Source organism: Hemicordylus capensis, chromosome 1 (assembly GCF_027244095.1).
Source record: "Hemicordylus capensis ecotype Gifberg chromosome 1, rHemCap1.1.pri, whole genome shotgun sequence".
Lineage (NCBI taxonomy): Eukaryota > Metazoa > Chordata > Lepidosauria > Squamata > Cordylidae > Hemicordylus > Hemicordylus capensis.
This window is the reverse complement of record NC_069657.1, coordinates 127,899,872-127,915,927: the sequence shown is the minus strand read 5'-3', so window position 1 is coordinate 127,915,927 and position 16,056 is coordinate 127,899,872. Positions and strand designations below refer to the sequence as shown.

The 16,056-nt window shown below is 44.2% G+C and overlaps 1 protein-coding gene across 1 annotated transcript in view; it reads right to left on the bottom strand.

Annotated features, from left to right (window-relative positions):
- Positions 1 to 409: 409 nt before the first annotated feature.
- TRPM5 (transient receptor potential cation channel subfamily M member 5) overlaps positions 410 to 16,056 on the bottom strand; it is an 89,936-nt gene continuing 74,289 nt past the window's right edge. Inside the window, exons 21-25 of the mRNA XM_053247519.1 lie at positions 15,497 to 15,675; positions 13,785 to 13,917; positions 8,610 to 8,682; positions 4,724 to 4,814; positions 410 to 1,472 (exon numbers count right to left, since the gene is read on the bottom strand). Coding sequence (XP_053103494.1) covers positions 1,360 to 1,472; positions 4,724 to 4,814; positions 8,610 to 8,682; positions 13,785 to 13,917; positions 15,497 to 15,675 — 589 coding nt within the window. The 3' untranslated portion in view covers positions 410 to 1,359. The remainder of the gene's footprint in view (positions 1,473 to 4,723; positions 4,815 to 8,609; positions 8,683 to 13,784; positions 13,918 to 15,496; positions 15,676 to 16,056) is intronic.

The window sequence follows — 16,056 nt, the reverse complement described above, 5'->3', positions numbered from 1 at the left end:
TACTACTACTACTAGTAGTTTATCTCTATGAAATGGACACAGCTGGCATATCAGCTGAAGCTGATAGAAAGTACTTCTGGCCACTGCCTCAACTTGGGACACCAGGGAAAGGTTTGGATCCAGAAGCACCCCCAGTGCATAGTGGTAGTTCTGCATTTTTACTGCAGACATACCACTAGTAATAAAGAATGGTGTGAGTACAGTATATGTGTTTATAGGGGATATAATCTTGCTGCTGGAAAGATTTTATGTTCCAATTGATTATTTCATTTAGGGTTAATATTTGTGGAAGCCTAAATCTGCAGCTGCATTCTACAAAAAGCTGGCTGTCAATGAAAGAAAATATGACCAAATCCCAGTAGTTCACAAGCAGAGTAGTTTCAGTTCTTTTGAAGTAGCACATCAGTTTATTTGTATATCGTTATACAACTTCGTAACAGTTTTCCAGCTAGTTAATACAAAAACGTTGAGCATTTCAGTTGTACTCTACTAGCCATTCAACTTGCTTGCTATAGTTTGCTGTCCTTAGTGGATGCTCCTGTTCACTATGCCAGTAATGTGTTGACCAATTGTAAGAATGAAGAGATATAACAAATATAATAGGGACTGGGGATTGTTTCTCAGATGAGTTAGGATTTTTTAAACAGCCTTTTGCTTAATCAAAGAGTGAGTTTTCACATACGAGGCATAATAATTTTAATAAGAGCACAATATTATTGGGTAAAAGCAAGTCCTTTGGGATGGAGAAAGGTAGTGTCATTGAAGACAAGGATAATGGTCTTTTATGACGTCCATGTGTGATGAACAATGGGGGAATGATGGGTTTGGGGAACATGAGCAGAAGAGTAATGTGGTTCTAAGTTTGAGAGGAAGAACACCAAGTATGAAAAGAAGACTGAGGAGGAAGATGTGAATATAGCGTTCAGTAAGGAAAGTACATAAAGAAGGTACTTGGTACATTTTTGGGTTGCTAGTAGCGGTAAGGTTTGGGATGGTCTGGCATGACTGGATATGCAGAAATTTTATATCCATACAAGTTTTACCTGCATTGCAAAGCTCTGAGCAGCAACAGAGAAAGATTACATATCTGAGGGTCCTGAGAAGTAGATGAACTGTTGGTCGCAATGGGAATACTTTTAAAACTAATACATTGGATACAAAGCTAAAAGCAAGTAGGCACTATATGGTTGGTGTGAAGGACTGTGGCACTCTGCAATCTAAACAAAAAATCCTTTAGGAAACTGAAGGCCACATCAAGCATGTTAAAAATTAATTCAACAGCCCTCCAAAAGGTTTAATCTGCTAGTGTAAGAGTTTGTTGATATATATCATATCTTCTTCAAGCTGCTAGTGTAAGAGTTAGTTATCGATATACATCATGTCTTCTTCAAGCTGATTGGTACACACTCCATCTTCACTAGTGCAGCCAGTTTCTGGTGCAGCAATTTGATGACTGTCAGTATTTGTGAAACCTATTGAGATTTTTAAAATTAAAAAGGAGGGGTTAAATGAGCAGACACAGGAGTCACTGGGTCAGATCCTCACTTTAAGAAACTATCTGCATTGTGTTATCTTGCTTCCTTTGTGTGTGTGTACAGTGCAGACATTCAGTAAATTTAGTAGACTGAGACTCTATGAGTTCTCCACACGAGCAGTGTGGAGAGCTGAGGAGGGTTTGGTGGGGAGAGCGGGCTTGGCCCACTCGCCCCACACATGAGCACTCCACCCTCCCTGGGTGGCTGGATCAGCTGCCCACACAATCACTGGCTCCATCACGGAGCCGAGGGTGTGTGTGTTGGGGATTGGGGGCCACCCAGCCCCCAAAAGTCCCCAGAAGTCCCAGGATGCTCCACACGACTGCACTGGGCATTCTAGGGAGACCCCCGGCGCCGGGAGGCTTGTTATTGCCTCTCAGTCGGAGGTCTCCTCATGAGTTGCCACAGCACAGAGCCACACCACGGCGACTCATGATCAGGGAAATGGGGTTAACAGAGCGCTCACTCTGCTAACCTTGTTTAAGAGGAGGGGGAATTAAGCGGGCTCCCTTAGCCTGCTTTCCAACAGTCGTGAGCCTCCTTGTCTGAGGCTGAGGAGAGCAGGTCTTGTGGTAGCAAGCATGACTTGTCCCCTTAGCTAAGCAGGGTCTGCCCTGATTCCATATGAAAGGGAGACTAAACATGTGAGCATTATAAGATATTCCCCGAGGGAATTGAGCTGCTCTGGGAAGTGCAGAAGGTTTCAAGTTTCCTCCCTGGCTTCTCCAAGACAGGGCTGAGAGAGATTCCTGCCTGTAACCTTGGAGAAGCCGCTGCCAGTCTGTGAAGACAATATTGAGCTAGATAGAACAATGCTCTGACTCAGTATATGGCAGCTTCCTATGATCCTATTATTCATGTGTAGGGGTAGATGTGCAAGGCTGAAGCTGTAAAAACAAGAGTATTGTATCATAAAGGCATACTGTGCAGAGAACCATAGATCAAAGAGAGAGGTGCTCATGCTACTGCACTGCACTCTAAAGCACTCCTACCAATGCTAAACTAATTAACACCTGTAGTTTCTGATGCATGGATTTCTCTCTCTCTCACTACTGGTGTTAAAGTAACTTACTTAGGAAATTACAATACACATGTACCAACACTATCAAAATAAAAGTTAATACTACAATCAATCCATAGGTCTTTAAGTCAGGGGTTCTCAAACTTGGGTCTCCAGATGAGATTGGACCAACTTCCATCACTCTCAAAGGTCATTGTGACTGCATATCTACTGCAGCAGATGTCAGTCCACTACAGCTTGTGTTATCTCTGATCTGGTGGGTTCATTCTGATGTGAGAACTCTAGCACACACAGAAGCATCGGGAAAATTGGTTTGTAAAGAGAGCCTTTGCTCATGAGGAAGCATCACATGTGCATCAGAGATCACACTAGTTTCAGTATTTCAATTCTATGGTTGAGAAAGTCAACCTATTTTCAATGAATAATCCTGATGCATTTTCTACATGCATGGGGTGGGGGGCTTCATTAGGCATGCGGAGCTAGTACATGAATAAAGAATTCCCCATTAGTTGAGGTATCAGACAGAGACCAGTCTGTACTTGCTTCCCACATTCCATGGGGAAGCCATCTCCAGCACTGAAATGAATGGGAAATCCTCGTTTAGGCATAAATGCAGCAGAATCTGGTGGAACCACCCATGGGGCTGAGACTTTGCTGGTCCACTCACATGGGCATTTCAAAGAGGCTTGTGCTGTTGGATGACTTTGAGAACTAGGGTATAAAGTTGCAATGGCAGTACTATATTAAAAAGTCTGATACTTAGAACTTAGGTAGCATTGACAGTGTCCAGGGCATGCTTGTTATACATTGTTCTAGGGCATAGTCTGAAGACACATTTACTGTATATTACTAAAGCAAAGCAGATCTGAGTCTGGACAGTGTATGGATGGGAGACTGCTTGGGAGCCCCATGTATGTCACCTTGAATTCAGTTAAATGGGGGATACAAGGGTAATAAAACATTATATTATGTGATCTCAAGAATCCTTACACCAAACTTTCCTTTTTATTACTTGTGTTTTATACTATGTTGTCCATCCTCTAATAAGCTTAGGGTGGTGTGTAGTGTTATGCCTTCCTATTTTGTATTCCTAACAACTCTGAACTAGTTTGAGTTGAAATATAACTTACTCTCCCTGAGAGTTTCACGACAGCACATGCTGTAAAGTAGGCCAGATATCATTTCATGTTTCAGATGGGGGAGTGAGGTGGAAAGATATTAAGAGCCCCTGGTGGTGCAGTGGTAAAATTGCTGCCCTGTAACCAGAAGGTTACAAGTTCGATCCTGACCAGGGGCTCAAGGTTGACTCAGCCTTCCATCCTTCCAAGGTCGGTAAAATGAGTACCCAGAATGTTGGCGGCAATATGCTGAAATCATTGTAAACCGCTTAGAGAGCTCCGGCTATAGAGCGGTATATAAATGTAAGTGCTAGTGCTATTCATACGACCTTTAACTGGGGCGTGGAGGGCAGAGGGGAAGGCAGGATAGAACCTCCCCCCTCAAAGACCTCTATTCTCCTCTTGGCCACGCAGCCTGCACACCCACACAAATGGCTCTGCAGGGAGTTACTCGACCATCTGGAGGCTGGGGAAACACAGCCTGGCCTCCAGAAATCCCACAATGCATTATGTGAGGAGCACGGTGCATTGAAGAATTTTCCCAGAGCTGGACACTCTAGCCTCCCGGTTCTGTGTCTGCTTGGGCTGAGGAGAATGGTGTGCTTGTGCCCTTCGATGTGGGTAAATCCCAGAGGGGGGGGGACCTTGGGCTACCTAGCGGGGCAGCGTCAGGGTCGGCCACAATCCCAGCACTTCACATGAGCAGCCGGGCTGTTCAAGTCTGGATAGGGCTGCTCGTATGAACAGCCTTACTGGCTTGCTGTAGGCTGCCTAATGGGTTCATAGCTGAGGCTTGATCTGAACTTCCTACTGCTCAGTCTCTTAGCCACTGCACCACACTGGCTCTCTGTTATACTACAGTATTTCATTATAGTTCACTCTTGTACTGAGAAAAGAGAAAATTATGTCACCCTTGTTTTGATGCATTTTGGAGTGGTAACAAGACACTCGTTTGCTTTTTTGGACTTCATTGTGCAGTCTCATTGCTTTCTTCTTTCTTTTTGAAAAAAATAATTTTATTTTTTAATCACTGTTAGCACTATACTCACATGTGTTGTTCAGAGCTGTTTTGTTACAGAGGACGCTGTTTTTAGTTGCTGTATCTTCCATTGTGGAAAGGACAATTGTGCAGTAGTTGATCTAGAAAGAAAATTGTTTCAATATCAATTCATTTTCCATTCTACTGAAATAACACATTGGCATTACAGTCATAGAGATGTGTGAAGGCAAATCTGCATGCAGTACAAGTCTAATGTTCCACTAATGCGGTGGTCTACTGGCATATCACATGATACATCTCATTTAAGGATTTATTCGCTGATGGATTGAGCTGTAAGTATTTTTAAAAACAAACCTCTAGTTACTAAGCCACCATTTCTCAACCTTGGGTTCCCAGATACTTGGCCATTGTAGCTGGGGATGATGGTAGTCTTAGTCCAACAATACCTGGTAGCCCCTCTACTAATTGATAGCCATGTTTCAAAATGACACTTTCTTAATGTTTTATTTTAGCTGAGGCAATTCTGTCCAGTCAAATGAGCAGCCATGTTGGTGCAGTAGTTCACAAAACAGAATTTACATGAACTATAAGAAAATATTTTGAAGGTAAAGAAAAGTAAAGCTGTGCTGTCGAGTCGGTGTCGACTCCTGGCAACCACAGAGCCCTGTGGTTGTCTTTGTTAGAATACAGGAGGGCTTTACCATTGCCATCTCCTGCGCAGTGTGAGATGATGCCTTTCAGAATCTTCCTATATCGCCACTGCCTGATATAGGTCTGGGAAACATACCAGCGGGGATTCGAATCGACAACCTCTTGCTCCCTAGGCAAGGTACTTCCCCACTGCGCCATTAGGTGTGCAGATACCCATGTTTATATTTCAAGGTTCAGACTATAGTCATTAATATGACAAAACCAGAATTCCCTTGGTGAGTAACCCCAAGGGAGGGAAAATGCAGGACACTTAACTATGATAGGGCCAAAAGTACCAGATAGGGATCTGCACAACCCAAGGTTCGTGCTCAGGTTTGAGTGGGGTCTTTAAAAAGGAGGAGAGCGGGTCCTTTCCTGCTCTCTGCCACCGCAAGCAGCTTTCTGCTGCAATGGCGCTCCCAAGAACCCGCACGCAGCACCGGGATGCATATGGCATCTATGTATATGTGGGCAGCATTTGCGTAGTTGCTGACCATGCATATGGCACCCGCGCATGTTCTCCTGCTCTCCTTTTAATAGGCTCTCCTTTTAATAGATCCTGCTCACCCCACCCCCTCCTGCTCTGAACTGGTTCAGCTCCAAATCTGTGTACAAACCTCGGTTTGTGCACATCCTAATATCAGAATCAGCGACAGGCTGTGTGATCACTATATTCTGTCAAGACCAATGAAGTCTGTCAAGACCAATGAGAAATAGTCATGTGTACTTTACACACCTTGAATATGGGTTAGCCCAGATGTGAGAACTATATCACTGGGCATATATTATCTCTTGTTTACACAGTCAGACAGGTGTTATTGACTGGTTTGTTTTATCCAGACATCGAGTCCTTCCCAAGGACCTGGGATGCCAGAATTTTATTGTCAATGTTGTTGCTATAGATATCGTCGCAGAATATAGGCTGTTCCCAGTAAAGCTGCTTTTTGTTTATTATTAGTATTGATTGATTGATTGATTGATTGCACAGTCAGGCAGGTGTTATTGACTGGTTTTATCCAGACATCGAGTCCTTCCCAAGGACCTGGGATGCCAGAATTTTATTGTCAATTGTTATAGATATTGTCGCAGAATATAGGCCGTTCCCAGTAAAGCTGCTTTTTGTAATTGGCTGATGGTGATTTCTGTGGCCCCTATGGTGTTGAGGTGCTCTTCAAGGTCTTTTGGGACTGCACCCAGGGCGCCAATGACCACTGGGATTATTTGGGTCTTTTTCTGCCACAGCCTTTCAATTTCAATTTGTAGATCTTTGTATTTGGTGATTTTTTTCTATTTCTTTTTCTTCTATTCTGCTATCCCCTGGTATTGCTATGTCAATTATTTTGACTTGTTTTTCTTTCTTCTCAACTACAGTTATATCTGGTGTATTTTGTGGCAGATGTTTGTCTGTTTGTAGTCAGAAGTCCCATAATATTTTTACATCTTCATTTTCTTCAACTTTTTTCAATTTTATGGTCCCACCAATTTTGGGCTACAGGTAGCTTGTATTTTTTGCAGATGTTCCGGTGTATCATCCCTGCTACTTTGTCATGCCTTTGTTTGTAGTCAGTCTGTGCAATCTTTTTACAACAGTTGATTAGGTGGTCCACGGTTTCATCTGCTTCTTTACAAAGACGGCACTTGCAGTTTGAGGTTGATTTTTTTGACTTTTGCTCTTATTGCATTTGTTCTTAGTGCCTGTTCTTGTGCAGCCAGTAGTAAACCCTCTGTTTCTTTCTTCAAGTTGCCATTCTTAAGCCATTGCCAGGTCTTGGTGATGTCTGATTTTCCAGTTATATTATGCAAATATTGACCATGCAGTGGCTTATTTTTCCATTTTTCTGCTCAGTTCTTGACTTGTTCTTTCTTGTAGGCCTGCTTGGTTTCATTGGTGTTGAATAGTTTCGCATTATTGACCATCTGAAGTGCATCTTCTTCACTGTCCGTTACATATTCTTCAAGGCCTCTTTTCTCCTCCTCTACTGTTTGATGGACTTGCAGCATTCCTCTTCCAGCTGAGCTGCGAGGGAGGTAGAGCCTATCTACATCACTGCGGGGGTGCAGAGCATGATTGATGGTCATTCTTTTCCTGGTCTTACGATCCAGCGTCTCTAGCTCTGCCTGGGCCCAGTCTATTATTCCTGCAGTGTATCTGATAAAAGGTATAGCCCAAGTGTTTATGGCTTGTATGGTGTTCCCGCCATTGAGTTTGGACTTGAGGATTTTTCTAACTCTCCGGATGTATTCACTTCCAATTTTTCTTTTAACTTCAGTGTGTGCGATGTTATCAGCCTGGAGAATGCCCAAGTGTTTGTAAGGTTCTTTCTCTTCCAGGTTCTTGATCTTGCTTCCATTGGGCAGTTCTATTATTATTATTATTTCTTGTTTACACAGTCAGACAGGTGTTATTGACTGGTTTGTTTTATCCAGACATCGAGTCCTTCCCAATGACCTGGGATGCCAGAATTTTATTGTTAATGGTTATAGATATCGTTGCAGAATATAGGCTGTTCCCAGTAAAGCTGCTTTTTGTAATTGGCTGATGGTGATTTCTGTGGCCCCTATGGTGTTGAGGTGCTCTTCAAGGTCTTTTGGAACTGCACCCAGGGCGCCAATTACCACTGGGATTATTTGGGTCTTTTTCTGCCACAGCCTTTCAATTTCAATTTGTAGATCTTTGTATTTGGTGATTTTTTTCTATTTCTTTTTCTTCTATTCTGCTATCCCCTGGTATTGCTATGTCGATTATTTTGACTTGTTTTTCTTTCTTCTCGACTTTTATTAATTATTATTAATAATAATATTACTATAATATTATGAATTATTATTATTATTAATATCCCGCTCTTCCTCCAAGGAGCCCAGAGCGGTGTACTACATACTTAAGTTTCTCTTTCACAACAACCCTGTGAAGTAGGCTAGGCTGAGAGAGAAGTGACTGGCCCAGATTCACCCAGCTAGTATCATGGCTGAATGGGGATTTGAACTCGGGTCTCCCCGGTCCTAGTCCAGCACTCTAACCACTACACCATGCTGGCTCCATATTAGCTATTCAAAGCACGACTTCTATTTTGCCTAACTTCTTTTTTGTCAAATAAGCTGAGGCACACAATCCTGTTCATGCGTTGTTGTTTTTAAAGCAGACCTTGAGGATAAAGTATGCAATTTAATCTATACTAAAACTTGCTGTACATATATCAATGATATTTGCAAAAACACTACTGAAGCACAAGAAGCATCATCCTTACTTTTGACTCCAAGGATTTAAGCCGTTTTTCTTGCTCTTTCAAACTACTAAAGTATTTGGAAAGATTGTTCACCCTGTTTTTTAAAAAAAGAAAGAACAGAAACCTGAACACTAAAACAGCTTCCAAAGACCTTGCCCTAGAGCACACATTGGTTAGAATCAGAAACATTTCTTTCTTTCTTTCTTTCTTTCTTTCTTTCTTTCTTTCTTTCTTTCTTTCTTTCTTTCTTTCTTTCTTCTGTTTTTATACCACCCTTCCGAGCAGGCTCAGGGTGGTTTACAATTAAAAAACAAAAATCATTAAAAACAATTAAAACAGAAATACAAATATAAACACCAATTTAAAACATCTTAAAAAACAATTAAACTATCAAAACAATTAAAACACTGAAAACCAGGTTAACATTAAAACAATTAAAACTAATTAAAAACCCTGAAAGGCCAGGCCAAACAGATGGGTTTTAAGGGCTCTTTTGAAAGTGAATAGGGAATTGAGATTACGAATTTCTGCTGGGAGTGCATTCCACAGCCCAGGAGCAGCTACAGAGAAGGCCTGCCTCTGAGTCACCACCAAACGAACTGGTGGTAACTAGAGACGGACATCCCCAGATGACCTTAACGTGCGGTGGGGATCATGTAAAAGAAGGCGCTCTCTAAGATATCTTGGAACCAAGCCATTTAGGGCTTTAAAGGTAATAACCAGCACTTTGTATTTTGCCCGGAAACATACCGGCAGCCAGTGTAACTGTTTCAAAACAGGCATCATATGGTCTCTCCGGGTTGCCCCAGAAACCAATCTGGCTGCCGCATTCTGAACTAACTGAAGTTTCCGGACTATATACAAAGGCAGCCCCATGTAGAGTGCATTGCAATAATCAAGCCGGAAGGTTACCAGCTGATGCACCACTGTTTTGAGGGCATCCTCTTCGAGGAATGGGCGCAGCTGTCAAATCAGCCGAAGCTGATAGAAAGCACTCCTGGCCATGGCCTCCACCTAAGATGCCAGGGTGAGGCCTGGGTCCAGGAGTACTCCCAAGCTGTGCACCTGCTCCTTCTGGGAGAGTGTAAGCCCATCCAACACAGGAAGATCTAATTCACCCCTCAGATTCTGAGCCCCCACAATGAGCACCTCCGTCTTGCTTGGATTCAGATTCAATTTGTTATCCCTCATCCAGCCCATTACTGCCTGTAGGCAGGCATTTAGAGAATGAGTGACATTTCCTGAAGATGAAAAGGAGAAGTAGATTTGGGTGTCATCAACATACTGATAACACCCAGCACCAAACCTCCTGATGACCTCACCCAGCGGTTTCATGTAGATGTTAAAAAGCATTGGTGACAGAATGGAGCCCTGAGGGACTCCGTATAACAGCTCCCGTTTTGAGGAGCAACTGTCACCAAGCTCCACCATCTGGAATCTGCCTGAGAGATAGGAACAGAAGCACTGCAAAGCAGTGCCCCCTATCCCCAACTCCCCCAGGTGATCCAGAAGGATACCATGGTTGATGGTATTGAATGCCGCCGAGAGATCCAGAAGAACCAGCAGAGTCACACTCCCTCTGTCGATTCCCCGGTAAAGGTCATCCATCAGGCCAACCAAAGCTGTTTCAACCCCATAGCCAGCTCTAAAGCCAGTTTGAAATGGGTCTAGATAATCAGTTTCCTCCAAGACTGCCTGGAGCTGATCGGCCACCACCCTCTCAATCACCTTGCCCAACCAAGGGAGATTGGAGATTGGCCTGTAGCTGTCCATTGCTAAGGGGTCCATGGAAGGCTTCTTTAAGAGTGGTCTAACTATTTGAGGGACCGCCTGCTCCCAAGGGTTGCTGCCCGCTTGACGAGGACATCTGAGGGGGCCCTGCTTCGGGTGCCGACAATGAGAGAGGCCCGGCTGTCGTGCACTCGGGACAGGGCCTTCTCTGTTGCTGCCCCCAGACTCTGGAATGCTCTCCCAGTGGCCATTCGTTCCTCGGACTCCATCATGGCTTTTAGAAAGCTTGTAAAGACTTGGCTTTTTACCCAGGCTTTTACATAATCGTTTTTACTGCTGCTTCTGGGTGTTTTTATTTATTGTATTGTTTTATGCCTGTTTTTATATGTTTTTATACTCTTAGCATGTTGTTTTTATTGTGTTTTTATTGTATGTTTTTAACTTTTGTAAACCGCCTTGGGGCTATATTTTAACGAAAGGCGGTATAAAAATGCAAAAATAAATAAATAAATAAATAAATAAATAAATAAATAAATAATTGCCTCCTTCAGGCAGGGGGGCACCCTACCCTCCCTCAGCGATGCATTTACGATATTAACTAGGCCACCTCCCACAACTGCCCTGCTAGATAGAAGCAGCCAAGTTGGGCAAGGATCCAGAGAACAGGTGGTAGGCCGCACCGCCCCAAGCAGTTTGTCCACATCCTCAGGAGTCACAGATTGAAACTGATCCAATCTAATACTGCAAGAGGGATTGCTGGACACCCCCTCCATAGACCTTGCAGAAATAGTGGAGTCCAAGTCAGCCTGAATACAGGAGATCTTATTCGCAAAGAACCCATTAGAGGCATCACAACAGAGCAACTCCAGGGACTGATTGGAAGTAGAAGGAGCAGAAACCAAACTCCTCACAACCTGGGATAGCTCCACCGAGCATGAACCTGCAGCCACAATGCGCGCAGACCAGAATATCTTTTTCGCTGTGTGCACTGCCACTGCATAAGCCTTCAAATGGGTCACATGCTGAATCCTGTCACATTCGAACCGAGTTCTCCTTCACTTGTGCTTTAGTTGCCTACCCAACCGTTTCAGCCCCCACAGCTCCTCAGTATACCAAGGGGCTATTTTTGCAGCAGGTCGGAAGGGACACTTAGGAGCAATCGTGTCTACTGCCCTGTTGAGTTCCCTATTCCAGGTTCCCACCAGGGCATCGACAGAATCACTGGCCGCACCAACATCAAAATCCTCCAAGGCCTTTTGAAATCCCACTGGGTCCAGCAGCCTTTTTGGACGGACCATCCTAATAGGTCCACCACCCCGGCAGGGGTGGATTGCAGCTGTGAGACCAACCTTAACCAGGTAGTGGTCCATCCATGAAAATGGAGAAACCACTGGATCCCCCACCCACGGAACACCCCCTGATCTGAACAAAAGATCAAATCGAGTGCATGACTGGCAACATGAGTTGGTTCAGAAACTAATTGGGATAGGCCCATAGTTGTCATGGCCACTATGAACTCCTGAGCCGCACCAGACAAGCCAGCCCCAAAGTGGATATTGAAGTCCCCCAGCACCAAAAGTCTAGGAGACTCCAACACCAACTCCGCGACCAGCTCCGTCAGCTCAGTTGGGGAGTCAGTTGGGCAGCGGGGTGGACGGTACACCAACAGAATCCCCAATCTATCCCTAGTTCCCAGCCTCAAAAATATGCACTCAATATAAGTCAGCTGTCTCACAGGGGCCCTGGTAAGGGAAATAGTATTCTTATGGACCACAGTCACTCCACACAGCCCCACCCACTTCCCCTGGCCTGCTCCATGACAGAGTAACCTGGTGGGAGAAGCTGAGCCCACACTGGACCACTCACCTCCCCCAACCAGGTCTCAGTTATACATGCCAGGTTACCTCCCTCATCCATGATCAAATCATGGACAATTTCAGTTTTATTCTGAACTGACCTGGCATTGCAGGGGAGCAAGGCCAGATTCTGTGGGTCGTTGGAGCAGCTCCCCAAGGCCGAAGAGTTGACAGAACAGTTGGAAGTGGAAACAGTTACAAAATTACTGATTTCCGTTCCCCTGTAACGGCCAGCTGCTCTGCCAGTGCCAATTCTTCTATTCCCCACCACTACAGTAATAGCTGCCCCTGAACTGCTAGGCACACCCCCAGCACCATCCCACTCAAGATAGCCCAAACACATGTCTGCAAGAGGCCTGGTCCAACCCAACCCCCCAGCCCTCAGTCCCACCCCCAAAGGCCAGCCGGCCCCATTTGGCGGCCTATGGCGAGCCTCCTTGCTTTTAGGTTTGCAAGCCCCAGAAGCCACTCCTCACACAAGCAGCTCCCAGGACAGGCAGCAGGTGGTAAAGCTTCAGCAATCTAGGAGGCTGGCAACCAGCCAGCTGGAACTTGGCAGCCAACAAGCAGGCTGCACTCCATCTGTGCTGGAATGTCCACAGGAGGCAAAGGGGCTAGATGGTGAGTCCCAGCAAGGCAGATGGAATGGCCCTGCTCCCCTTGTTACCTTCCCCATGTCTATTATTGGCTGACATGCAGAGCAAGGAAGCACCAGTGAGAGGGCCAGACTAACAACATTGGTGCACCGAGGAAGGGGCATTTTTTTACTACTTCCCCTTCCTCATGAAGCTCTCTGTGCCACCCAAAAATATGTCCCTGTGGGCTGCGCAGCCACTATTATTCGTTTTTACACTTTTATCCCACTCTTCCTCCAAGGAGCTTAGAGTGGGGAGCATGCCACCCTCTTTATCGTCACAACAACCAGTTGGGACTGGCTCAAGGTAATGCAGTAAGCTTTGTGGCCAAAGTGGGTGTTTGAACTTGGCTCCCCTTAGTCAAAGCCCAGTCCTCCAACCATTACACTATATGGTCTCTGAGCATTATGTGTTTTGGACAGTGTCTGTGGGATTTAATGCATTGAATTCAATCCAGTTAAAGTTAGTTGAGACTAAACTTTTTAACATATTGGTTAATGTGTACATATTAGATCCACCCACTCTGTCCCTGGCTACCCATGATCCTTCCTTCAGAATTTTCAAACAGCCACAACTGTGCAAATTGTGGGAGCTACCTGTAGGTCCCACAGGAAGGTGTCAGTTCACACTTCTCTGCAACCCCTACCAAGTTGCAAGCTCATTTGCTCCCTCCCTCTTGTGCTGCCTTGGGCAATCTTGTGGAAACCACCTGAACTGGACTCTAGCCATTAAAATTAAACCCTGTCCATCTCTAGTGTGTATAAGGGTGGCAAGGCATGCAAGATATTGATGCAAAACATGGCTTGTCTTAATTCTGTGTTCCTATAAATTTCATGCTAAATGGGTTTTCCAAATAATTGTGCCGTATGAAATGTTCAGTGCTCTGGTTATTCACTTAGCTTAGAAAGGATGTCTGCTTTTCTAGGCTAAGCACCAAACTGAAGATTTGGAAATCCTGAACCATAGATGATTACTTGTCTGACATCTTCTTCAGCCTTTCTTCATTGCTTTCTTTTTTCTTTGTTTCTAGGTTTGCCAGGTAGTTTTCTTTTTGCAGCACCTCCCAGGTTATGATCTTTTGGTCCAGGCCTTCAGGCAGATCTCTCTCTACAGAATAACAAATGAAAAGACACCACACAATCAAATGGGGCAGAGGGGTTTGCTAGTGAGTGCGCATGTCAGAAGAAATGAGGACCAGAACTTAATGAATTGGATTTGCTCTACAGTAAATCATGGTCATCATTTGCATGATTTGTTTGATAGTTTTTAATTCTAGGGAATGCTCATTGGAAAGATGACTGCCTGCTTAGCATTCATGGAGCCCCTCCCTGCTACACATTTTGTGTGAGAAGCTATGGCACCAGTTATCCATTACATGGCTAGGACCCAGTGCATCATTTTCCTTTGCCCCCTTACAAAGTGATCCCTCAGCTCTGCGAGGCATGACAGCATTGTATTATGGAGGGTGTGCACAGGACAGGAGTGCTGCTCTTGCAGAAGAGGAACTGGAATGCATTTCTGCCCCCCACAGGATTTTGCACTGGTGGTTGAAGATGTGGAAAGCTGCCTTGGCCATGCCAATGTTAGTGTCCCTGGCCTGGAGAATTTGTGCTCAACAATGATTTCCAAGCTGTGTGCTCTCTTGCAACACTAATTTAAAGTAAACAACCATATTTCTGATGGAAGGTTTCTAATCTGAAATTGCATCAAAATTGAATTTTTGGAACAGTCCTTAGATGGGAAACGTGGCAACGTAGTACATCATTGTATGTTTATATCCTGGATATATTTATCTGGAGATCAAACAGATTCTACTCTCAAGGCTGTGGGTTTGATTCTATGGATGACTTGTGCCAGCGGAAGGCACTTTTGCTCTTGGCAGGGGAGGCAGTTCACCAGCTCCCCCCTTTGCTGGCAGCCTTCCAAACTATGTATCACGCTAATCCTAAGGATCCCCCAACCGTCAGAATTGACTTTTCAGAGGGTGCTGGCAGCTGCAGAATTGAGAAGAGGCAGGAAAACCTATTCTGCAAGTGAAACACCACTGGCAGTTCTCTTAATCCAGACCTACAGTAAGTTTGTGGGGTGTTTTGTCCCCCCCGCCCCCCGGCCATACAGAATGTAAACAAAGCATACTAGGCCCGATCCCTATTTTTAATGCTAAAAGGAAATTTTTGTTATATTAAAAACAATTAGATTACAATAAATTTCTTGTTCTCCAGTGTCATTGCCATGTTCTTTAGCACTCTAGAACTTTTAGAAAACATCAACAGTTCAAACTTTTGCACATAATTGTTTTTCAAAAATAATTTTATTCAGAAGCAGATTTTATCTCATCTCTCTATATGTATTCCATTCTAAATGTCTACCAATGGAGAGCTACCTGATAAGGTAATGGCTTGAATCTAAATTTCTACAGGTGGTGTGCCACGCAGAGAATGGGACTGCATGTGCAACAAGCAAAATGGGAATTTGCACAAGAGTGCTCATGTGCAAATGTTACCAAATGAGGGGTACCCTACTTTTGCAGTTGCTGCACAACTGCAAGCTGGCTTGTGGCTGCTCAGCACCACTCTGGAATGCAAGCACCAGATGTAGCAAAACAGCTTTGCATTAGTGCAACATCCAGAATGTCAATCACTGTTCTGAGTGTCTCATGTTTATTTCCTCTTTGCCTACCACTTACCCAAGTGCTCATTTTTATGCTCCGACTTCTTAAAGATCCGTCTAAGAAACAGTTTAATATGGTCAATAATGATGAAGGGAGGGGCAAATGCCGGCCGACCATGGTATTCGACAATCAAGTTATAACGTTGAAATTTCCAGAAGATGTCTGCATTTCCCTGAACAACCTGAAAAGTATAACTTAAAAGGAGGGGAAAAAAGAGTCAGATCAAGATTTATCTAGTAACATTCCATTTTCCAAATATATCAAGGACTTGGTGTTTTTTCTTTTTCTTTTTAAAAACTAAGAGGGCAGGAGCTTTCTTTCAGCCAAGGCGAAAGTGCAACTATTTTTCTTTGGCAGTGAGCAACTTTGTGTGCTCTGCTTGTAACATTGTGATTTGATGAGAACAATAGGTGTACTCATGGGACTGCATTATACTGAACAATAGGTGTACTCATGGGACTGCATTATACTGAGTCAGATCATTGGTCCATCCAGGTCAGGTCAATATTGACTACAATGACTGGCAGTAGGTCTCCATGATCCCCAACCCTACCTAGAGAAGCCAGGGATGAAAC